General features: G+C 49.1%; 2 protein-coding genes across 9 annotated transcripts in view; one reads left to right on the top strand and one right to left on the bottom strand.

Moving 5' to 3' along the window:
* Nucleotides 1-1,318: 1,318 nt before the first annotated feature.
* On the top strand, nucleotides 1,319-10,291 carry TAF1C (TATA-box binding protein associated factor, RNA polymerase I subunit C). 7 transcript variants are annotated; one of them, XM_077133167.1, is made up of 15 exons: nucleotides 1,319-1,473; nucleotides 3,292-3,430; nucleotides 4,108-4,189; nucleotides 4,407-4,504; nucleotides 4,578-4,667; nucleotides 4,762-4,835; nucleotides 5,448-5,686; nucleotides 5,816-5,932; nucleotides 6,008-6,125; nucleotides 6,210-6,281; nucleotides 6,396-6,531; nucleotides 6,694-6,837; nucleotides 7,498-7,672; nucleotides 7,754-7,891; nucleotides 7,979-10,040. In XM_077133167.1, exons 2-15 carry the CDS (start codon nucleotides 3,293-3,295, stop codon nucleotides 8,914-8,916), a joined length of 2,559 nt encoding a protein of 852 aa, XP_076989282.1. In that variant the 5' UTR covers nucleotides 1,319-1,473; nucleotide 3,292; the 3' UTR covers nucleotides 8,917-10,040. The 7 variants fall into 7 exon arrangements, 6 of the variants coding, with proteins under 6 accessions (XP_076989282.1, XP_076989280.1, XP_076989283.1 ...); XR_013163792.1 differs by having other exon boundaries at nucleotides 7,498-9,159; nucleotides 9,345-10,290; XM_077133165.1 differs by having other exon boundaries at nucleotides 7,498-10,288.
* Nucleotides 9,686-24,931, bottom strand: part of DNAAF1 (dynein axonemal assembly factor 1) — a 31,238-nt gene continuing 15,992 nt past the window's right edge. Inside the window, exons 8-12 of one of the 2 annotated variants that reach the window (XM_077133171.1) lie at nucleotides 23,971-24,240; nucleotides 13,648-13,757; nucleotides 11,945-12,001; nucleotides 10,752-11,112; nucleotides 9,686-10,019 (exon numbers count right to left, since the gene is read on the bottom strand). In XM_077133171.1, coding sequence (XP_076989286.1) covers nucleotides 9,922-10,019; nucleotides 10,752-11,112; nucleotides 11,945-12,001; nucleotides 13,648-13,757; nucleotides 23,971-24,240 — 896 coding nt within the window. In that variant the 3' untranslated portion in view covers nucleotides 9,686-9,921. The remainder of the gene's footprint in view (nucleotides 10,020-10,751; nucleotides 11,113-11,944; nucleotides 12,002-13,647; nucleotides 13,758-23,970; nucleotides 24,241-24,931) is intronic. The other variant, XM_077133172.1, reaches the window with a different exon arrangement.

The following is a 24,931-nucleotide window of genomic DNA, read 5'->3' as shown; positions in this document are numbered from 1 at the left end:
TTAACAACCACTCTTGATTAAATCACATCTCCAGGGAGACCTGATTACAGTTTCAAACATACAGTATGAATAGGGATTATTCTGCCTTTATGAAATGGGATATAGATGGCATTTATGAAATGGCTTTTCTAGGGGACATGCATCCTTTCAAACCAGCACATAGCCTAATCAGATGTTCGAAGTCTTGATGAAATAAGATATCACAGCCAGCAGTATTTTTCTTTATTGAAGTATAATATACATGCAAAAAATGCATACATGTAAAAAAGTGACAGATCATTAGATGAATTTTCACACACTGAACACACCCACGTCACTAGATGAAGAAATAGAATTTTCAGTCCCCAGAATCCCCACAGCTGTACGCTTCCATCATTATTTCTCACACCCAGCTTTTCTTCATCTTCTGGGGGCTCCTGTAGGAGCGCTGCTTTGTGGAATCATCCCCTTGTTCAGCACCCATCCTGGGGCAATGCTCCATGGGTGGGAAAAGAACAACTATGAAAGGCCATACAGGAAAGGAGAACCACCCAACTCCAAGTTCCTCCCAGAGAACAAAACAAAACTATATAGATGGAAGTCAAGAATTTGGAAATGGTTTCTTTTAAAGCAATGGTTTTCAAAGTTGATCCCTGAATCAGCATCGTCAGCAGCCCACCCCCTCCACCCCCCCATCCCCTGCCCTCAGGGACTTCTTAAAAATCCCAGTCTTGGGCCATACTCCAGACCTCCCCAGTCAGAAATTCTGGGGGGTGAGCCTCAGCGCACTGTTTTAACAAATCCTCCAAGGGATTCTGGTGGACACTCAAGTTTGAGAGCTACTGGGTTTGAATTTATCACTGAGCAGTGTTCCTTAAAGCATGGTCCCCTGACAGGCATGTCAGGAGTGATGAACGCAAATTATCAGGTTGCACCCCACCCCTGCTGAATCAGAACCTGGTTTAAACCGCCCTCCAGGTGATGCTGATAGAGACCCACTGCCTGCAACTATACCTGAATAACTTCCCCTGGAAAATCCCCAGGTACTCCAGGGAGCCAGCTTGTTAGGGTTCAAGGACAATCAGTGGGCTACCCACTGGCTAACCCAGGAGCATTTTCTGAGTGGCGCTCAGTAAATGCCTGCTGAATGAATTAATTGAAACGCAAATCAACCCTAACAAGCAGGAAGGAAGTTGGTCAAGCAAAGTGGGGATTCAAACCACGTCCACCTGGCTTTCACATTCCCTCCCCTGTCCGGGAGGGGGCGCGCGAGGACGCTAGGGAGCCCGAGCTGGGAGGCGGGACTTCCTATCGCCGATGGGGCACTTCCGGCCAGACCCGGAAAACTGTTCGTTCGCAACGTGGGTGGGTGTTGACCCCGGCGGTTCGCTGAAGGTAGTGTGGCGGCTTTAGGGCTCTCTCCCGCGTGGAGGGACAGAAGAGCGTCGCGCGGGCTCCCATTTCTCTGACTAGCACCCCGGAAGCCCGGATTACGTAAGTGCGCGGGCCACTCGAACGGGAGGAGAGAGCGCTGCCAGCCGGGCGGCGAGGCGGTCCTGGTCCGAGAGGGGAGCTCGGTTTACTTCCGCGCGGGTCCGCAGGCCCCAAGTGGTGTGGCTTTGGGACGAATTATTTAACATCTGCAAAGTGGGTTATTAGTAGCCTCTGGCTGACGATTCCACAAATGTGAAACGGGGTAGCGGCTGTCTGCACGCTTCCCTGAGGAGCACACAAAGGACTCAAAATCTGAAGGACAGGTAGGATATTGTGAGGCTCCTGGAGGGAATGGATACGGGCTCATCCGAAGCAGAGGGGCAGTGTGCAAATGTCCTGTGGTGAGAAGAAACATAGTGAGGAGGACCCCAAGGAGGTCAGCGTGATTGGGATCCACGGAACAGGGAGATGAGCTGCAGGTGTTTTTGTGTCTGCTGGTTTATTGAGGTGGCGGCTGTCGGGAGGAAGCTTGGTGCACCTGAAATGCAGGTGTGATAGCCTCTTATGGAAGCTAGTGACTTTTCACAAAGATTCACTGAGCACCAGCGGGACCCCCGACACTATCCTCTTCTATTGTGCAAAAGAAATTAATAGTAGCAGCCAGACCCCAGGAACTTAAGAATGAATCAGTTACAATCTTTGCCCTCAGAGAGCTCACAGTCTGGTGGAGGAGACAGGATATACATGAAAACTATGATTACAGTGAGGTTGATGGGTGCCCCAAGAGACTCACTGAATCACTCGACCCTCATTGTGCCATTAGCATAACGGGTGGTGCTGAAAACACGTGGACGTGCAGAGCTACAGCATAAACTGGTAAAGTGCATCACAAGGGAGAAGATTTTTACCTCCTAAGACTATGATACTACTCATTGTTTGGTCTTGGGTGCACAGGTGTGTTGTGGTCCAGTACACGGGCTTTGAATTGGATGAGGGGGTGGGGGCTGAGGTCTTGGGTCTGGCACTTATAAGCTGTTGACTTTGGGCAAGTTGCCATTTACCAAGCCTCAGTCTTCTCAACTCCAGAATAGGCATATCTGGAAGAAGAGGAAAGCATGTAGCACCATGTCTGGCAGCCCATGGCACTCAGTGAGTGCTGCTGTTATTTTTGTGTTTAATTTTAAAAGGGAGATGGCTGCCTGTACTTTTAGAATACTTTGTATTTCCCAAAACCCCCACATTAATAAAAATAAACTTTTATTCAACACACACTTTCTGGGAAGTGCATTTTCTGGGAGGCACTGTGCTTGACAGGGGGAAGACGGATAAGCACAACTCAGTCCCTGGCTTTGGGGGAACTTGAGTCCAGCCTTGGGAGTTAGATTACAAAAGTAGAGTGATAATACAGGGTGTTAAGAACTGTGATAGAAACTGAGCCATCACCATTTGTCTGACTTTCCCTTCCACTCTCCGTGTTCACTCTGTGGCTTCCTGTTTGTTTCCCAAACATGCAAGCACTTTCCTGCCCCAGGACTTTTGTACTAGCTCTTCATTCTGTCTGGAATCCTGTTCCCAGTTGTCTGCATTATTCTCTCCCCCATTAGATGCCATCTCTGCTCAAATGCCATGTACTCAACAAGACTTTCCCTGGCCAGTCACTGACCCCTTCTTGTGGTTGTTTGGTTGTTATGTTTTAATATAGAACTTTTTGTTACTTTCCATTAGACTTATATAGTCATATCTTTTTCAGTATGTTTTTCACCAAGGAAAGTAGATTCCTCTTCGGGCACTTTTTACTCTCCCTAGAAACTCTGGAGACCGTGATCAGATTCAAGTCTCTTGGGAAGGCCAGGGTAAAGTTTGGTTCTTGTTTTCCAGAATGGACTTCCCCAGCTCCCTCCGCCCCACCTTGTTTACAACGGGCCCCCTTGGACTGAGCAGTGTCCCCGACCTGTCTTTTATGTGCAGCTGGAGAGATGCACTGACCCTGCCACTGTCCCAGCCCCAGAACTCAGAGGTGAGGAGGGTAGGAAGGGGCCCTGAGAACTCCAGAATGAGCCGTTGAATTGAGTCCCCTTTCCTAGCACACCAGTTGGCAAGGGCCTAGGGTGGGCGGTGGTAGCCCAAACCCATGAAGACACAGGCTGAGCCAGAGCCCGCCCTGTCAAGGTATGTGGGAAGCCCTTGTCCATGGACGGCTTACCTGGTGAGAGCTGGGGTTCATTCTGTCCTGCCTCCCTGTCCGAGTCCTTCATTTGTTCATATTGAACAGTCCTGACCGTGTCCTGACATCTTACCAGGTACTAGGAAAACTGGCAGTGAGTCAGATCATAATCCCTGCCCTCACAGAACTCATGGTCGAGCAGGAGTAAACAAGCAAACATATCAGTGAATGAAATAATTTCAAATTGTGATAGCTTTGAGTTTGAAGCAAAGGGACAGAAACGGGGTGTAGTAGGGACGACGCTGGGAGTAAAAACCACAGCCTGCCTGTAGGCTGCCTGGGTTCCAATGCCAGCTCCTCTCCTTATTGGCTCTGTGACCTGCAGCAAGAGACTTAACCTCCCTGTGCCTTAGTTTCCTCCTTGGTAAAGTGGCAATTACAGTTGTACCACCCTTGGAGGGTGATTGTGTGAATTGAATTGAGCATGTAAAAGTGGAGCGCTTGTTGTCGTGGTTGTGGTTTTCTTGCAGAATGTGGCACTGCCCTCAGCCAAGGGCCTGTGGTGGGAGCCAGAGACCCCTGGACCCCTCCCCTTGCTGCCTCCTAGTCCTGGTAAGGCTCCCCTTCCTCTGGTCGGCTCCCAGGCTGCCCCACCTGTCACTCCTCTCCCCAGCCCTCTGTCCCCTGAAGCCTTCCCTCACCCTCCTGATGCTTTCTGCTCCCCTGGGGTCCCTGGATCCCTCCAGTCACCTGGGACACCTGGCCCCACTTCTGTCCCCATCCCAGTCCCCAGGATAAACCCTTCTCCCTAACCTCACTCTTCCCTCAGAGCCCTGGGACCCTGGGCTCACTGCCCAGGATCTGCTTTTCCGAGAAGGTCGCCATTTCCGGAGACAGCCCCGAGCCACGCTGGATGTTACTGAGCAGGTGGGTGTCCCTGTATGGACAGGGCCAGGTGGCCTGGAGGCCGCAGGTAGTCACCTGGCCTCTTCTCCCACAGCTCGGCCGGTTCCTGTGGGATCATGGGGACATTGCCTTTGGTCCCCTGGGGAAGCTGATGCAAGAGAATTTCAAATTGGAGGGAGCCCAGGTGAGTCACCCTGGGCAAGCCGGGAGAGGGGACCCCCTGCCTCACCTCAGGATGGGCCCTGGGTGTGCGATCTTGACAAGGCCTTTCCATGCAGAGCCACTCTAAGAAGAAGACAGTGGTCAGTGTGAAGAGGCTGCTCCAGGACCTCGGTGGACACCAGCCTTGGGGGCAAGTGGCTAGGGAGAAAGGATGGGCTGGGTAGGCTTAGCTGGGGATGGGGAGTGGAGAGAGCTGGGAAGTGGACCCAGGTTCTGTCAGCTGATTCCCCTTTCCCTTGTTCAGTCGTGAGCCTTACTTATATGACGCTCCCACCTCCAGCTAGCTGCAGGGGTAAAGGGAATTTATTGGCACATGGAAATTCTTGAACTTCAGGTTTGGATGCATCCAGGTGTTCAAAGAATTGTAATAAGGCTGTGTATTTTCTGATCCATGTGCATCACTTGGCTTACCTGACTTAATTCTTAGACAGGCTGTCTCCAAGTGGCAGGAAAAAGGCTTACATTCCAAGGAAAGAGCCAGTATCTTTTCTGAGAGCACCAACAGAAGTCCCAAGAAGGAGTTTGGTTGGTTTGGCATGAGCCATCCGTGAGCCAGTCTCTGGCCCAGTAGCAGTGGGGTGCTCTGATGTGGTGCTCCGTGCCCTGTGGCTGCCTCGGGCGTGAGAAGAGTCTCGGCAGAGGAAAGAAATGTGTGTCCACAGCACCTGCCCTCCCTGGGAACAGCATGCTGAACTCCTCCATCACTGCCGCTCTGAGCCTCCTGCTGTGCTCTCATCCCCAGATGTCCCTGGGCTTACCTCAGCCACCGCCAGCGCCGGTTCTCCATCCTTGGGGCCCCAGTCCTGAGCAAGTCTGAGGCAAGCCTCCTGGGAGAGCTGCTGCACGAGGAGCTGGCGATGCGGTGGGGACAGCTGCTCTTGGATGATGCTTTCACTGGAGGCACCTTGGCCTGGGTGCCTGGGAGGACCCCTCAGGTCGGGCAGCTGGTCTACCCCACTGGAGGTGCCCTGGACAAGCTGCGTATCCTTTCCCTTTGGGCAGGACTCCACGTGTGGTGGAGGAGGAGCTCTCTGCCTGGTCTGGGGAGGGTGGGAAGTCAGGGCTTTCAGTGACTAGAGCTCATGCCCTGTTCCTTAGCGAGAGGCCCAGATTTCCAACACATTCGTGTGACCCCAAGTGGTGACCCCCAGGTCCTCGGTGAACCTGGCCATATCCAGCTCCGGGGACCCGTTCGGCAGGTGGTGACCCGCACCATCCAGGGAGAATGTAAGGCCCTTCGACACCTCCCTACCTAACCTGCCAGGGTGACCCCTGATCCCTGACCCTTTGTTCCCTCCTCAGCCCTGCTGGCTGTACGCTCTGACTACCACTGTGCCGTGTGGAAGGTCAGCAAACAGGGGCAGCCCAGCCCTCTCCAGGTGCTACAGGTTGAAAAGGGAGCCACAGGGGTCAGTCTCAGGTGAGGGGTGAGTCCCTGTGGTTGGCGAGATGGAGGTGGGAGGAGGGCAGCCGACCTGACAGTCACCTCCCTGCTTCCCTGTAGCCCTCACCTGCCTGCGGAGCTGGCCATTTGCAGCCGCTCAGGAGCCGTCTGTCTGTGGACCCCCCAGGATGGGTAATGCTCTCCCCGTAACCCACTGCTCCCTATTCAGCCTGCCCCCCCGCCCCAGGCCAGGCTCCCTGGTCTCCCACCAGCAGCCTCTCTCCCCACCCATCTTGCTTCCCCAAGGCTACAGCAAATCTACAAGGATTCTGAGACCCTCGTGTTCCGGGACCCCTCGCCCTGGCGGTGGGCAGACTTCACCGCGCACCCCCGGGTGCTCACTGTTGCCGATCGCACCGGCGTGAAGACGGTGGACACTCAGGTGTGGGGTGCAGGCCTCATGCCCGGGTGGGGTCAGGCCATATCCCCTGGGTGTGCGAAAAGCAGCAGCACCCAGGAGTCCCTGGGCTGACCTGGGGGTAGGGGGATGGTGCCACAGACCTCAGACTGTCCCCAGGAGACTGAGCCCGTGCTTCTCCCCCAGGGCCCCCCGGGCTGTGGTCTGCTGCTTTTCCGTGGGGGCGCGGAGGCCTCCTGCCGGAAAGGGGAACGAGTCCTCCTGACCCAGTACCTTGGAGAGTCCAGCTCTGGGTGTCTCTCTCCCACTCTCCACCTTGTCTGCACCCAGGTGAGTGGCCCCTTCTTCCCCCTCTTCTCCTTACATCTCCTTTCAGGGATCGACTGGTGCCTGCCACCTCCGGGACAGCGCTGGAGCCCCTTGCAGGGCGGGTGGTGCTTCAGTCATGTGCTCGGATGTGTGTAGGGATCACCAGAGGAAAGGGGGAAAGGGGTCGGGCTGGGGGGAGCGGTCTGCAGAGCGGCACAGTTTCCTGATGTGCTCAGGGGAGGAGAGCTTTGCTTTGGGTCCCCTGCGAGTCTCCCTTACACAGGTGCTGGTGGGTGTGGCTCACGCATAGTGCCAGGTCAGGGGGGCTTGGGGAAGGGTGGGTCAAAGTCATGGTGGGTTCTGCATGGCAAGATCCCCCCATGCCTTTCCTGAAACCCCTTTTCTTGAGCTGGGTCAGGCAGGACTGTTGACGGGGACACGCTCTGGGAAGTGCCCTCACCCCCTGCCCTGCTCAGGGCTGACCCCGTTGAAGTCGGACAGACAGTTGCTGGCCAGTGACAGAATGCTGTGGCCACTTGGGGAAGTTTGTGCTTCATTCCAAGAGCTACATGAGGCTCGCTGAAAGGGCCACTGGGGTTCTCCAGGGAGACTTTTCTTATCCGATGCTTCTCTCACATCTCCATCTCCTCCACCTCCATCTTGCTTCTTTCTCTGGCCCAGTTTTCGGTTTACCTAGTGGACGAGCGCCTTCCCTTGGTACCAATGCTGAAGTGGGACCATGGCCTCCCCTCCTCTCCCCTGCTGGCCAGGCTGTTGCCCCCACCCCGCCCTGGGTTTGCGTGGCCCCTGCTCCTGGGAGGCCAGGGTGGACAGCTACAGCTGCTGCACATCTCAGGTGAGTGCGGGCCAGGTAGGGGGGGTGGGACAATGGGTGACTGGGCCCGGATCAGGCTTCAGCTGTTGCTCTGTCTTCCAGGGGAGGCGGCCTCTGCTCCCCGGCTGGCAGGGCCTCCCCAGTCTCTTCCTTCAAAAGCTCAGACCCTTTCCGCCTTCCCTCTGCTGGAGCCCAAGAGTCAGTGGCAACTGCAGGAGCGTCTGAAAGCACCAACCATAGGTGGGCTGTGGGGAAGTGGGAATGGCATGGAGGGACATGGGCTGTGCAGGCTGTGGGCCTGGAGGGTCACCATCCTTCCATCTCCAGGACTGGCTGCCGCACTCCCACCCTCGGTCTCCATGCCTGTCCTGTCACTGTTCCAACTCTCAGCAGCTGGAGATGTCTTCTATCAGCACCTCCGCCTCCAGGAGGATGCCAGCCTGCGTGGAAAGCCCAGGCCTCCTGGTGACCCCGGGCCTGGCCCCTGCACCCCTACAGCAGCAGTACCCACCCTGGACCAGACCCCCACACCTGCTTCAGCTTCCTGGAGCCCCCAGGCCACTGCCCGCTGCAGCCGCTGGCTGGAGGCCCTGCAGGAGGTGCCCCTGGCAACCCCTGTGTGGACTGCACCCACCTTTTCCCACCGCCAACTGCTCTGCTGCCAGGAGCAGCCGACAGATGAGGGGCCTGTGCGGAAGGGTCTGCGGGCAGCTATGGCCAAGGGGCGGCTCCTGCGGCCCAGGGAGCTGGGCTCACTCCCCACGGCAGAGCTACCTCCAGCACCCGAGTCAGGCCCTGAAGACGAGCTCAGTGAGCGCCTGGGGGAAGCCTGGGAAGGCCGGGGGGCTGCCTGGTGGGAGAGGCGGCAGGGCAGGACATCAGGGCCTGAGAAACACCCCAAACGGCCCAAGCGCCGCACCCAGCTATCTAGTACGTTCTCCTCGCTTAGTGGCCGCCTGGATCTCTCTGACGGTCCCAGCTCCCGTCACAGCCCAGATCGGATATCCCCTGAGCCCAGGCCCTGGCCGCCCACCACACTCCCCACCCAGCAGCTGAGTCAAGAGCCGTGGACCCAAGGCGTCCCCGTCGAGCGGCAGCAGACCCTCCGCGACTACATGGCCAGGCTGCCTTCTCCCGCCATGCCCGCAAGCACCTCTGCGCCCCCCTCCCAAACCTGCAGCATCCGGACCACCCCTTCCAGAACTCAGACCCCTGTCCTCTCTGGCTCCCAGCCACCCCGGAAGAAGCCCCGCATGGGTTTTTGAGGGCCCAGGGAGGGCTACTCCCCACCTTCCTGGGAGGTTGGACCTCCCGGAGAGTCCCACGTCCTGGACTGGCTCTGCCCTCTGGGGTTGGGACGCAGACAATACCGAGGCGCCCCCGTGGGGCAGGGCTTTGGCCTCTGAAGGCCATGTGAGCACGGAGGCCTCCAGTTGCGACCTGGAGCCGCGTGGAAGAGCCTGGGCCCACAAGCCAGTGGCTTCCCTGTGCCTAATGTGCACCTGAAGGTAACTTCCTGAGGCATGTGGAGAGGTCAGCATTGGGGTTCTTCAGGAGGGGGGCCCCAGGGGGTGCCATGGTGCCTTCCGTGGCGTTGGGGACGACAGAACTCCCACCTCTGCGTTGGGTCGGGGGGTGCTGAGACACCTGCAGAGCTGGCAGCACCCTAAAGCAGAGCTCGTTCACCCATCAGCACCTGCTGCAGTGTAGCCGGTTTCATCCATGATGGGATATTTCAGAAGTAAGGCCCTTACCCATGTGTAGGGATTGAACTTGGCTGAACACGGTTCCATGTGATGAAGATTCTGAGGCTTGACAGAGCCCCTTCAGTTTGCTCCTGGTGCCTCACTTGCTCCGGGTTCCTGTCACTCCAGTGGAAGTCTGCCCTTCTGCAGGGAAACACCCACTTCAGGAGCTGAGCTAGATTTCTCTTCAACATGGAGGGAGGAATTGGGCCTTTTCTCAGGATAGCTGATGAAACAAGAAGTTAATTGACTCGAAGGGATATTAAGTGATCCAGTGACATTGACATGGTTGGATATTAAAAAGTTTCTCATATTCAAAGCAGACACTGAAAATTATACAGTTTTTACGAGAAATACCTGGGAGGAGGTTGTATTATGCCTCGACAAGAAGCCCAGCCCTGGGCCACATTGGCTGAGGCCGTGGAGCTGTGCGTGACCAGCTTGCAGGAAGGCCAGGCGCCCTCGTAGCTGCGTTTGGGGAGAGGGGTGCGGAGCCCAGGGCCGGCCTGTGCCTGCAGTCGCGGATCAGTCCAACCCAAATTCAGTCTGTTCTCGGTCTTCCCCCATCTCGGGCTCCATGGGCTCCGTCTTGGACTGTGCTTCCACGTTTTCAGTGCAGTTTTCTAGAGGGTTAACAGAGAAGGGAACTCAGCATTCTTGGGAAATAGGGTCAACACTGCCCCTTCCCCCATTCTTCCTGTATGCTTGTCCCAAGTCAGCCCCCAAACTGCTTTTCAATAAGCAAAACCCTGCTGTGGAGGAGCAGGAATTACCTAGGCTCACCCGCCTCCTGCTGAGCCAGCCTCCCTGACGTGGACAGCTACAGACTTGCTGAATAAACAGCCACCCTTTGGCTTGAAGTCGGTAAGCAGGAGCCAGGTGCCCCCCACAAACCGCCTTCTGCAGCCCCAGGTGAAGCCTGATATGTTCTGATCTTGGCCTTATGTGTCCCAACCAGCCAGGTGGCCCTGCCAGTACCATCTCTCCAGTCCTGGGTCTTGCTCTGGTCAGCAGCCCTCACCCTCAGGCTAGCTGTCACCCTCATCTTGTCCCCGATTCCCTAGCTGTGGTGGCAGTGTGCCTCCCTCCGAAGCCTCTAGAAAGCTCAAGGATCGAGAAGGGTAAAAATGCAGGTTCCTTGGCCCTGCTGAACGAAGATGGCTGAGGTCTGTGCCCCTAGCTGGTCACCACGCCCACATGACAGGTACACCCGCCCCAGAGCTGGCGGCTCCCCAAGAGTGGGCATCTTAGGACCCAGGCTCAGTCTCCCCATCCCCTCTGGGTTGGGGTCTCAAGCAGCTTGTCTCTCCACTGCTGGGGTCCCCAGCCCCTGAGGCCACATGGGGCAGCGTTACCTGGCGGAGGGGCTGCTGGCCTCTCCCTGCCCCCGTCTCCCGGGGTGGGGGTGGCATCTTCTGTGTGGGTTGGGGGCATCGGCCAAGGGCCTAAAGGCTCGTCAGCAAGCTCTTGAATCAGCAGTCGTGGGGGCTTGGTGTCTTTGCTTTGCATTCCCAAGTCCCTCTCTGTTTCTTTTTTCAATAATATGTCTGTAAGAGGTGTCACCGCCTTCTGTGAGGTGTCTTTAGAAATTGTGAATATATTTGAAAGGGCATCCGGGGACATGTTTTCCAACACAGGGAGTGACCTGGGGTCCAGTTCAGGGTCACTGTCATCACTCAAGCAGGAAATTGTTTCAATCTTCGGAAAACATATTTCCTATTAAAAAAAAAAGGTATGGAACATTTGTTTTCACAAGAAAAGAGAATGCATGATGGAAATTCTCTTTTTAGATCTCAAATCACAAGACATTCTGTTGCCACACATGAGAAAGGCCCAAGGAAACACAGGAGTCTGCCCTTTGAAAGTTAGACTTCAGGGTGGACGCTCTGGGGCTGGCTGCCTCTGAGCCCCAAAAGTCGCCAGGAGCTCTACAGCCAAAGTCTCTAGTTCTCTCCGGGCCACCCCAGGCTCTGTTTTGTACCTGTGGCGCTGCTCCCCCTGCTCACACTGCTCCCCGAGGGGGTGATCCAGGCTGGCCTCCACCCTGACCCAGCCACTTGGTGCCTCCGCTCAGAACTGCCAGGACTTTGCTCCCTTGGCTCTCCCTCCCCCGTGTAACTGCTCCTGAGCATGTTTTCTTCCTTAGATAGTGAGCTCAGCATGGAATCACCTTCCATTTCCTACTCCCTGGGAGCACTTCCTCAGGAATGCAGGTGGGGAGGAGGGAATGCACTACCCTGCCCCCTACACTCTCTCCTTCCCTCTGTGCAGCTCAGACGTTCACAACCTGAACATCTAAATATGTCACAGGGACAAAAAATATTTTCAGGCATGTTCAGTACACAGTTGTTAAAAATCAGTGATGAAAGCTTCAAGAAAACGCAATCATAAACCTTAGAGATGTGAGCAACAAGGAGCAACCTCCTTGTCTTCTGCAATGTGCAGACAATGGCTGCACACAGTGCTCTAATCAAAGCAGCCTTGCACCTTTCAGGGTGAGGAGGGAGACTGTGCATGGCAAGGCTGGAAGGGAAAGTGGAGTGATAACCTTGTGCTGGTCCTCGAAAAGTTGGCCTGAATCAACATCTTCCAAGTCAGGTAGGTCCTGAAAGAGCAAATGATGAGCTTTACATCACCAGGAGGCACAAAACAGAGGCAGAGACGGGATAAGTCTTGGTCAGCTTTCATTTATATGCAAATGAGGCATAGAAGAGAAATGAGTTACCCGAATTCCTCAACCCCTCTACCCAGTCCCCCTCCGAAAGAAAACCCCTACGCACAAAACAGACAAGGCATCTGCAAGTATCTGGATCTAAGAAGTAAAGGTAAGATTTGTAAGGACTGAAATGACTGAGGAATTTCCAGATCTTTTCTCCATCTCACTTTGTTGTTATAGACATAGCCAGTTCATCTGGGGGAAAATTATAGGATCCAAACCAAACACACCCATTATCTTCTGTATAAATTAGTCTCTGGACTCTACATGGCTTACAGTAAACATACTTTGAACCTTCCCCAAACTAGTAGGGCTGTTTTTTTGTTCTGTTTGGACTTTTTGGCATCTTCATCCATTGCAACCAGTCCGGCATGAGAGGGAGACAGCACAGGGTGGTAGTTAGGTGCAGGGACTCCTGGCTGTGTGACCTTAGGCAACTTACTTAACCTCTCTATTCCTTAATTTCCTTATCTGTAAAATGAAGATGATAATAGTACCTACCTCTTAAGAGTCATTGGGAGGGTTAAATCAATTAATACAAGATGTGTTTAGAACAGTTGTCAGAATTCCAATAAGTACTCAGTAAGTATTAGCTATTGTTTTGTATTCAGTTGGTTCTGAAATGTTAGAGTTCAATTGTTCAATTCTGTTTATAATTATACATAGGTCCAGAAAACTATAAGTCCACTATGAATCATGACCATATGCAGTTTGACACTAATTGAGCCACATGAAAATTTGAAGTTGGAGCATTTAGAAATGAAACACCAGTTTATATGTGCAACAAGGAAGTGGGCAGGGGGCATTCAAAGTTCCAAGGATGAAGTCCGCGGACAGGGCCTTTCTTAGGTGTCAGCGCAGCAGGCCCCTGCCGCCCACCTGTGCTGCAAGAGGTGCCAATAATGCCTCCCGCACTCCCCCTGCACCAAAGTTCAGCTCCCAGGGGTCGTGATGGAATGTATGCATTCCCATGTGGGCTCATTCCTGTGAGCCAAAACCTTTACGACTGCCTTCCCAAGGAGACAAGTGTCCAGGAGGAGCCTCCAGACATTGAAGTCTGGCCCCTAGGGTGTGGTACCATGGACTGTCATGCCTTGATGGGCCACAGGAGGCAGAGCAACTGCAGGCCCGCGGCTGCTGTCCAAAGGAGCAATGAGAGGCTCAGAGGATGACATGTCATTTTCTCCACAACTTTATGCAGGGCCAACTGCACAGAGCTGCACTGTCATGAAACTTCTTTGAAGGGAAATGAGTTTTCTAGACATAGTTCAAAGGGAACCATTTAAACCAGTGCTTCTCAAATTTGAATATGCATGTGTATGAATCCCCTGGAGATCTTATTAAAATGCAGAGTCCGATCAGAACATCAGGGTAGGGGCTGCGGTTCTTCAAGTTCTAACCCATGCCCAGGGGAGGCTGGCCCTGCGGGTCCAAGGACCACTCTCTCCTCAGCTAGGATTTGGAACATTTTTACCTGATCGCCTGTTTACTGCCTTAACCAGACACTTCACCACGAGTGCGAACACTTTACGTACATGGATGAAGAACTTCTCCCGAGTCTCCAGTTTAACAGTCTCTAAAGCTTCAGCTCCTTTGCGTTCTGTAACTGGTTCACCCTCGGTGGCCACAGTCTGAGGAGTCGATTCTAAGGAACAATGTACCACAGAGTGATTCACCTTGGAGTTCGTTTTATAGTTCATGGTCAGATCCCCAAACCCGAGGTTCAGACGGCTTTCTACGACCAAAGGACAAAACCCTCCTCGGATCAGAAACAGTAACCCCTGCAAGGGAAGCCACCAGGCTCCGCCGCTTGGGACAGGGTTGATCATTTTAGAGAAGGGCTGCCTCCTCTGTGTAATCTGCCCATGACTCAGGAGGTGAAAGTACCAGCCGGTGATCAGTTCAGCATAAGCAGTGACCCTGGAGACGTTCCTGCTCAGTGGGCAAGGAGATGGAGGAGGAAGAGGAGGCTGTAAGGACCAAGGCTAATTCGGGAAAAGGAGGGGAGGCCACCTGGGGCGCCAGGTTTCCTAACCTCAGGTTAGGACACACCCCTCCTGCCACACCAGGGCTAGAGGGGCCTGGAAAACAATCACAAGGTCGCCTGAGAACAGGGATGGGGTCCCTGGTGCTCCTCCAGGCCTCTACCTTTCCAGGTTCCCAAGGCTGTACCCTAGGGTCATGTTCTCTGCTTTCCCTTCAGTCTCATGGTTTCAGTTATTATGCTAGAGGTTAAGTGTCCAGCTTTTTTCTCATTACACACAGATCAAAAAACCAGAAACTGATATCAGAACCGTCGAGTGGCCTCAGGAGAGCCCAGGGCGGGGTAGGAGACAAGCTCCTTTCCGTTCTTTACGTGCCTCGGCGCTAACCCCGCAGGTGCAGGGAACGTGAACACCTGGGAGCAGCAAGCAAGCAGCCCCGGAGCACAACAGAAAGACCGAGGCTGACCGAGGGGCCAGGGGGACAGGTTCTGGTGCGTCCAACGACCGATAATCCCCGAACAGCTACTAGGGGAGTAGAAACGATACAGAACAGCTCCTGTGCCATGAAAGAGATCAAACAGACAGCATACCCCATTCTGGAACGGCTGACTGGCTGGGAGAACCCGCTCCGGTGAGATCGCCGAGGGGCGCGGGCTTCCCCGGGCGGGGTGGCAAGCGGCCGGAGTCCCTCCCCTCATCCTTCCCGGGCCAGCTGGCAGAATTGGGCAGGCGGTGGGCTGGCGCCCCCACGCGCGGCCCCCCGGACCAACTGAGAGAATTGGATCGGAAATCCCCAGGCCGCGGAGAACGGTGACCGGAGGGGTCCCTTCCAAACACGTGACTCCCCGGTCCGGCTGGGAACAGTGCACTCTCCCGGGCTGTGGCAGCTGGCGCCCTCCTGTCACGCTTGGCGCCCCGGGCCGACTAGGAAATTCGGTCGGGCGCTCTCCCGGGCTGCGGCGGCCAGTGACCCTCCCCGCGTTCGGACCCCCGGGCCGGCTGGCACTCTTCCAAGCCGCTTCGGCGGGCAAACCTCCCCCACGGCGAGAGTTTTCCAAAGTTAAAGGACCCACAGCACGTTTTACTGGTGGGACCCGCAGACAAACGTGTGCCATGAGCGCCACCTACTGGGCAGGATAAGAAAAACAGAACCCAGAGATTTCACAGAAAAATCTTTCAACCTGTTGGGTCCAACACCCAGGGAACTCTGACTAAATGCCCAGACGCCAGCAGAAGATAACGGATCACGCTCAGAAAATTGAAAATATGGCCCAGTCAAAGGAACAAACCAATAGTTCAAATGAGATACAGGAGCTGAGACAACTAATGCTGAATATACGAACAGAAATGGAAAACCTCTTCAAAAACGAAATCGATAAATTGAGGGAGGACATGAAGAAGACATGGGCTGAACAAAAAGAAGAAATAGAAAAACTGAAAAAACAAATCACAGAACTTATGGAAGTGAAGGATAAAGTAGAAAAGATGGAAAAAACAATGGATACCTACAATGATAGATTTAAAGAGACAGAAGATAGAATTAGTGATTTGGAGGATGGAACATCTGAATTCCAAAAAGAAACAGAAACTATCGGGAAAAGAATGGAAAAATTTGAACAGGGTATCAGGGAACTCAAGGACAATATGAACCGCACAAATATACGTGTTGTGGGTGTCCCAGAAGGAGAAGAGAAGGGAAAAGGAGGAGAAAAACTAATGGAAGAAATTATCACTGAAAATTTCCCAACTCTTATGAAAGACCTAAAATTACAGATCCAAGAAGTGCAGCGCACCCCAAAGAGATTAGACCCAAACAGGTGTTCTCCAAGACACTTACTAGTTAGAATGTCAGAGGTCAAAGAGAAAGAGAGGATCTTGAAAGCAGCAAGAGAAAAACAATCCATCACATACAAGGGAAACCCAATAAGACTATGTGTAGATTTCTCAGCAGAAACCATGGAAGCTAGAAGACAGTGGGATGATATATTTAAATTACTAAAAGAGAAAAACTGCCAACCAAGACTCCTATATCCAGCAAAATTGTCCTTCAAAAATAAGGGAGAAATTAAAACATTCTCAGACAAAAAGTCACTGAGAGAATTTGTGACCAAGAGACCAGCTCTGCAAGAAATACTAAAGGGAGCACTAGAGTCAGATACGAAAAGACAGAAGAGAGAGGTATGGAGAAGAGTGTAGAAAGAAGGAAAGTCAGATATGATATATATAATACAAAAGGCAAAATGGTAGAGGAAAATATTATCCAAACAGTAATAACACTAAATATTAATGGACTGAATTCCCCAATCAAAAGACATAGACTGGCAGAATGGATTAAAAAACAGGATCCTTCTATATGCTGTCTACAGGAAACACATCTTAGACCCAAAGATAAACATAGGTTGAAAGTGAAAGGTTGGGAAAAGATATTTCATGCAAATAACAACCAGAAAAGAGCAGGAGTGGCTATACTAATATCCAACAAATTAGACTTCAAATGTAAAACAGTTAAAAGAGACAAAGAAGAAAATTATATACTAATAAAAGGAACAATTAAACAAGAAGACATAACAATCATAAATATTTACACACTGAACCAGAATGCCCCAAAATACGTGAGGAATACACTGCAAACACTGAAAAGGGAAATAGACACATATACCATCATAGTTGGAGACTTCAATTCACCACTCTCATCAATGGACAGAACATCTAGACAGAGGATCAATAAAGAAATAGAGACTCTGAATATTACTATAAATGAGCTAGACTTAAGAGACATTTATAGGACATTACATCCCACAACAGCAGGATACACCTTTTTCTCAAGTGCTCATGGATCATTCTCAAAGATAGACCATATGCTGGGTCACAAAGCAAGTCTTAACAAATTTAAAAAGATTGAAATCATACACAACGCTTTATCGGATCATAAAGGAATGAAGCTGGAAATCAATAATACGCGGAGTGCCAGAAAATTCACAACTACGTGGAGGCTCAACAACACACTCTTAAACAACAAGTGGGTCAAAGAAGAAATTGCAAGAGAAATTAGTAAATACCTCGAGGCGAATGAAAATGAAAACACAACATATCAAAACTTATGGGATGCAGCAAAGGCAGTGCTAAGAGGGAAATTTATTGCCCTAAATGCCTATATCAGAAAAGAAGAAAAGGCAAAAATGCAGGAATTAACTGTCCACTTGGAAGAACTGGAGAAAGAACAGCAAACTAATCCCAAAGCAAGCAAAGGGAAAGAAATAACAAAGATTAGAGCAGAAATAAATGAAATTGAAAACATGAAAACAATAGAGAAAATCAATAAGACCAGAAGTTGGTTCTATGAGAAAATCAATAAGATTGATGGGCCCTTAGCAAGATTGACAAAAAGAAGAAGAGAGAGGATGCAAATAAATAATATCAGAAATGGAAGAGGAGACATAACTACTGACCTCACAGAAATAAAGGAGGTAATAACAGGATACTATGAACAACTTTACGCTAATAAATACAACAAATTAGATGAAATGGATGGGTTCCTGGAAAGACATGAACAACCAACTTTGACTCAAGAAGAAATAGATGACCTCAACAAACCAATCACAAGTAAAGAAATTGAATTAGTCATTCAAAAGCTTCCTAAAAAGAAAAGTCCAGGACCAGATGGCTTCACATGTGAATTCTATCAAACATTCCAGAAAGAATTAGTACCAACTCTCCTCAAACTCTTCAAAAAAATCGAAGTGGAGGGAAAACTACCTAATTCATTCTATGAAGCCAACATCACCCTCATACCAAAAACAGGCAAAGATATTACAAAAAAAGAAAACTACAGACCAATCTCTCTAATGAATATAGATGCAAAAATCCTCAATAAAATTCTAGCAGATCGTATCCAACAACACATTAAAAGAATTATACATCATGACCAAGTAGGATTCATCCCAGGTATGCAAGGATGGTTCAACATAAGAAAATCAATTAATGTAATACACCATATCAACAAATCAAAGCAGAAAAATCACATGATCATCTCAATTGATGCAGAGAAGGCATTTGACAAGATTCAACATCCTTTCCTGTTGAAAACACTTCAAAAGATAGGAATACAAGGGAACTTCCTTAAAATGATAGAGGGAATATATGAAAAACCCACAGCTAATATCATCCTCAATGGGGAAAAATGGAAAACTTTCCCCCTATGATCAGGAACAAGACAAGGATGTCCACTATCACCACTATTACTCAACATTGTGTTGGAGGTTCTAGCCAGAGCAATTAGACAAGAAAAAGAAATACAAGGCATCAAAATTGGAAAGGAAGAAGTAAAACTATCACTGTTTGCAGACGATATGATACTATACGTCGAAAACCCGGAAAAATCCACAACAAAATACTAGAGCTAATAAATGAGTACAGCAAAGTAGCAGGTTACAAGATCAACATTCAAAAATCTGTAGCATTTCTATACACTAGTAATGAACAAGCTGAGGGGGAAATCAAGAAATGAATCCCATTTACAATCGCAACTAAAAGAATAAAATACCTAGGAATAAATTTAACTAAAGAGACAAAAAACCTATATAAAGAAAACTACAAAAAACTGTTAAAAGAAATCACAGAAGACCTAAATAGATGGAATGGCATACCGTGTTTATGGATTGGAAGACTAAATATAGTTAAGATGTCAATCCTACCTAAATTGATTTACAGATTCAATGCAATACCAATCAAAACCCCAACAACTTATTTTTCAGAAATAGAAAAACCAATAAGCAAATTTATCTGGAAGGGGAGGGTGCCCCGAATTGCTAAAAACATCTTGAGGAAAAAAACGAAGGTGGAGGTCTCGTGCTGCCTGACTTTAAGGCATATTATGAAGCCACAGTGGTCAAAACAGCATGGTATTGGCATAAAGATAGATATATCGACCAATGGAATCGAATAGAGTGCTCAGATATAGGCCCTCTCATCTATGGACATTTGATCTTTGATAAGGCAGTCAAGCCAACTCACCTGGGACAGAACAGTCTCTTCAGTAAATGGTGCCTAGAGAACTGGATATCCATATGCAAAAGAATGAAAGAAGACCCATATCTCACACCCTATACAAAAGTTAACTCAAAATGGATCAAAGATCTAAACATTAGGTCTAAGACCATAAAACAGTTAGAGGAAAATGTAGGGAGATATCTTATGAATCTTAAATTGGAGGCGGTTTTATGGACCTTAAACCTAAAGCAAGAGCACTGAAGAAATAAATAAATAAATGGGAGCTCCTCAAAATTAAACACTTTTGTGCATCAAAGAACTTTATCAAGAAAGTAGAAAGACAGCCTACACAATGGGAGACAATATTTGGAAATGACATATCAGATAAAGGTCTAGTATCCAGAATTTATAAAGAGATTGTTCAACTCAACAACAAAAAGACAGCCAACCCAATTACAAAATGGGAAAAAGACTTGAACAGACACCTCTCAGAAGAGGAAATACAAATGGCCAAAAGGCACATGAAGAGATGCTCAATGTCCCTGGCCATTAGAGAAATGCAAATCAAAACCACAATGAGATATCATCTCACACCCACCAGAATGGTCATTATCAACAAAATAGAAAATGACAAGTTCTGGAGAGGATGCGGAGAAAGAGACACACTTATCCACTGTTGGTGGGAATGTCAAATGGTGCAACCACTGTGGAAGGCAGTTTGGCGGTTCCTCAAAAAGCTGAATATAGAATTGCCATATGACCCAGCAATACCATTGCTGGGTATCTACTCAAAGGACTTAAGGGCAAAGACACAAACGGACATTTGCACACCAATGTTTATAGCAGCATTATTTACAATTGCAAAGAGATGGAAACAGCCAAAATGTCCATCAACAGAAGAACGGCTAAACAAACTGTGGCATATGCATACAATGGAATATTATGCAGCTTTAAGACAGACTAAACTTATGAAGCATGTAATAACATGGATGGACCTAGAGAACATTATGCTGAGTGAGACTAGCCAAAAACTAAAGGACAAATACTGTATGGTCCCACTGATGTGAACGGACATTCGAGAATAAACTTGGAATATGTCATTGGTAACAGAGTCCAGCAGGAGTTAGAAACAGGGTAAGATAATAGGTGATTGGAGCTGAAGGGATACAGACTGTGCAACAGGACTAGATACAAAAACTCAAAAATGGACAGCACAATAATACCTAATTGTAAAGTAATCATGTTAAAACACTGAATGAAACTGCGTCTGAGCTATAGGTTTTTTTTTTTTTTACTATTATTATTACTTTTATTTTTTTCTCTATATTAACATTCTATATCTTTTTCTGTTGTGTTGCTAGTTCCTCTAAACCGATGCAAATGTACTAAGAAACGATGATCATGCATCTATGTGATGATGTTAAGAATTACTGATTGCATATGTAGAATGGTATGATTTCTAAATGTTGGGTTAATTTCTTTTTTTCCATTAATTAATTAAAAAAAAAAAAAAAAGAAACCAGAAACTAACCCTGAGTATCGCCCATGCCCAGTTTGACTCTGAGAGCCACACCTGGGCGCTAATTCAGGGTGAGCCAAGAAGATGGTTGGTGGCTTGCACGGTTGCTGGGTGGAGGACCCCAGGTCTAAATTTAAACTTGGGCCCCTCCTGGATCTGCCCACAAGGTCCCAGCTGTTGTGGGCCATCCCGTGGCTTCTCACACTTAGTATTTCTAAATATGCTGACTCTCTCGTTCCTTCTTGCAGTGAGTGGGTTGGATGGTGGCACCCAAAAAGACAGGGCCACACCCCTAACCCTCAGAGCCTGGAAATAGGGTCTTTGCAGGTATAACTGACTTAAGGATCTCAAATGGGATCATCCTGGGTTAGATTGGACCCTAACTCCAATGACAAGTGTCCTCATAAGAAGAGGACACAGAGACAGAGGGAAGATGGCCAAGTGGAGGTGGAGGCAGAGGCGGGAGGGAGGGAGACAGCCACAGGCCCGGGAAGCTGGAGGAGGCCAGGCAGGACCCTCCCCTAGAGCCCTCAACAGAGCAGGGCCTGGCCCACACCTCAGCTTCTGGTCACTCTAAGCTGCCCGGTTTGTGGTCCTTGATTCCCATGGCCCCTGGACACTGTCCATGGCACACCGTGTCCCAAGGTGTCCCAGCCAAGAAGCTTGTGACAAGGCAGCTACTGAGTCCTTTGTTTCTCCTTTACTAAAATATGCCCCTATGCTGTGTTTTATTTGGAGGGGTGGGGGACAGGTACACACCAGCTCCTTCAATCACTGCTTCCAATCTGTGGCACAGGGAGTACTGCCTGTTCACAGATATGGGGACAGGCCCAGGAGGCCCTGTGCCTGCCTGAGGTCACTCGTCTAGGTAAGGGGCAGGCTTGGACTTGACCTCATGGTATTTGTCAGTACTTCAGGGAATAATATACCCTTATCTGTTTAAAATGTAAAAACCTGCATATTTGAAATAATAAAGCAATGACATCCCCATCTCTGAAAAGTTTTAGGAAAGGAGTGACCCTTATTTGGTAGAGATTCTCCTACTGTCAGCCAAGGAATGATCAGGCTGGGAGATTTTAAAATCCCAGGCAGCCAAATGATGCAACAGGCTGGAGAACGCAGCCCTTCAATGTTTCCAAAGGAAAAGCTAAATCAGAACAAGGTTACTCCCCTAAGCAGTCATGTTTTTCAGAGAAACATTCCAACCCAGTCATTTCAAAGTCAGAAGAAAAAAAAGCTAAACAGAGAGCTACCACATGACCCAGCAATTCCACTCCTGTGTATGTGCACAAGAGAAGAGAAAGCAGGAACTCAGTTATTTGTATGCCAGGTTTCATCACAGCCTAATTCATAATGGCCAAAAGGTGGAAACCACCCTCATGCCTGCCCACAGAAGAATGGAGAAACAAAATGTGGTCCATCCATACAATGGAATATCAGCCACTAGGAAAAGGAATGAAGTCCTGATGCATGAATGTGGATGAGCCTCAGAACCATTAGGCTGAGTGAAGGTATCCAGAACTTAAAGGTCCCAGACTGTAGGATTCCATATTCTAAGAAATGTGCAGAACAGGCAAATCTAGAGAGACAGAAAGGAGATTAGTGGGCTGTGGAGGGGGGGTGGTGTTTCTGTTTGGGGTGATGAAAAGTTCTGGCAATGGATAGTGGTAGCACAACACTGTGAAAGTAATTAATGCCATTGAACAGTACACAGAAAAAAAAATGGCTAAAATGGAGGCTATTCAACATATTTTACATAAAACATAAAATGTTTTATGTTTAAATATATTTTTGTTAAACAATTTTTTAAAAAGCTGGCTTAAGTGACAAACCCCTGGGAGCTGTGGCAAACACCTGAAAAGGTGTGAGCAGAGCATTGGAGAGATGGGGGAGAATTTCTCTCTTTTTGGTAATTGTGGTTGTTCAGAAACATTCAGAAGCTCTCTTTCTCCTTGTAGCCTCCTCGAGGTGGGCCTCCATTCATCTTTCTTCATTCCTCTCTTTCCTTCCATTTCCTCTGGCCTCATCTGGCCCAGAATCCCTGTGAAATTCCTGAGTCCCAGCATTGTGAGGACTACTGTCTCTGAGCTCCTCAGATGTGTCCGCATGCACCCTCTGACATATGTGTTTATTTCCCACATACATTATCTTAAAGATCCTAAGTTAGAAGATACATTTTTCAGATGTTAATGCACAAGGGGGATGAGGAATCAATGTAGATGAATACTAGAGCACTAACTATTTGGAGGGGGGTAATTAATCAATAGGAGTCTGTTGGTGAGATCAGTGAGGCTGGTCTGTTCTGTCCACAACCTTTAGCTTGAAGGATAACTCACCCTTCAGGGGACCTGGGGCACAGACCCTTGCTCCTTTGGCTGGTCTCCTTAGCAGCCTGGAGAAAAGGGTTTCTTCAGAGACTCTCTCAGACAGTGGGGCTACTTTGTTCTGGGAGACCTTCCAAACTAGCCAAACTCCCCAAACACAGCTCAAATCTTGCTCAGGTTGGGGTGCAGAATATTCCCCATTTCCCAGGGATCTTTGAACTTGGAATGTCCTTGGGCATGGTCTGAGTTTGGGTCATCCCCACAAATACCACAACAATAGCACCAGTGTCCTGGGAAAGTCCTGGGTTTACCTACTAAGAGAGCAGAATCCAAGGAACTTGGCTAGAACCTGCCGAGGGATTTCTCTTTCTCACATCTTCACTGTCCATTACCACAGCCAAGGCCACATGTGGCTTCTGAGTACTTGAAATGTGGCTAGTAAGCCTGAGAAACTGAAGTTTTATTTGATGGTATTTTAATTAAAAATGGCAGCAGAATATAAAACCACTTGCTCATTTTGGTAGGGCTGTTTCACTTTGTTGAAAAGTTAGCCTCTGAATTGAGTTGTACTATGTGTGTCAACTACACACTGGATTTTGAAGACTTAGTATGAAAAAAACACAAAAATGTTAATATTTTGTGTTGACTACAAGTTGAAATGATTGTGTTTTAGATATATTGGGTTAAATAAAATGTATTAATAGTTTCACTTGCTTCTTTTTACTTTTTTTTTTTTTAGGTGCATGGTCTGGGAATTGAACCTGGGTCTCCCGCATGGAAGGCGAGCATTCTACCATTGAACCACTCATGCACCTTCTTTTTACTTTTTCTAATGTGACAACTAGAAAATTTTGAATTATACATCTATTGTATGACTGTGCGGTAGATAATGAGACAACTGGTATACCTTATCCTAAAGAAACAGCAAGAAAGAGGAACTGAAACTCAGACCCCAGGTCTCACAAATACAGGAACCGGAGGACGTGATTCACCAAGGTGGAGCCCCGTGCTAGCCCATGACTGTTTCTCAGCTTACATTACCTTCCCTGAAAGCACCAAGAGTTGGCAGGGATGTTGGAGCCTTAGTCACAAGTGTGCCTCCAGGCCCTTGAACTTCACCCTGTCCACTGACATCCACAGGCAGCTCCTTCTCTTCGCTTGGCTTTTCTGGGAATAGCTCATCCTTAGCCTGGAAGCTTTCCTTAACAAACAGCTCCATCTTCTGCTCAGTTTCTCGGCCTACAGAAGGCTCCTCCTTTTTTTCCATGTGAGCATCTGCATCCTCGACATTGTTTGGCGGTGGGGTCTCCCCTAGGCAAGAGAAGTCAAAAGTGAACTTGAAGCTTCTTAACAGGACAGGGTATCTAGATGTCTGCCAGGGACACGTGGCGAATGTCTGAGAATGAACACTGGGGAAATAGGGATGTAGTTAAAGAATTACTTGCAAGGATATTTATCAAAGTGTTGTGTACAATTGCCAAATAAATGGGGTTAAATGTCCACAAGAAGAGATTGCTTAGCATATCCATTTAATGGAACAGGACATCACCACTAAGGAAACAATACAGTAGGTTCTTAGGAGATTCATGCTGGAGTGTCTAGAGTATTTACTGCAGGTGAAGGGCTCCATGTCTGCCTTTACTTTCAAATGGGTCAGAAAAAAAAAGTGGTGTGTGTGTGTGTGTGTGTGTGTGTGTATGTGTGTGTGTGTAGTGTAGCAATTGTGTGACAAAAAAAATCACTGAACTAACTGGAGATAGTAGCTGTTCATTTTACTATTCTTTCAGCTGTTCTGAAAATTTGAAACATTTCAATATAAAAACCTGGGAAAAGAAAAAACAAAACATACTACAGGAGAAGTCTGCCTTCTGCGGCCACGAGTATTTCCCAGGCTTGCCCTGGTCCTGACGAGTCAGGAATGGGGAGGTCCGGAGTCTTTTGAGAGACAACGAAATTTGTAACTGTGAACCGAGGTAAACGGAGAGAAAATGATCCTCGCCAA

Source organism: Tamandua tetradactyla, chromosome 16, assembly GCF_023851605.1.
Source record: "Tamandua tetradactyla isolate mTamTet1 chromosome 16, mTamTet1.pri, whole genome shotgun sequence".
In the NCBI taxonomy this organism is placed as follows: domain Eukaryota; kingdom Metazoa; phylum Chordata; class Mammalia; order Pilosa; family Myrmecophagidae; genus Tamandua; species Tamandua tetradactyla.
This window is presented reverse-complemented; position numbering and strand designations above follow the sequence as displayed.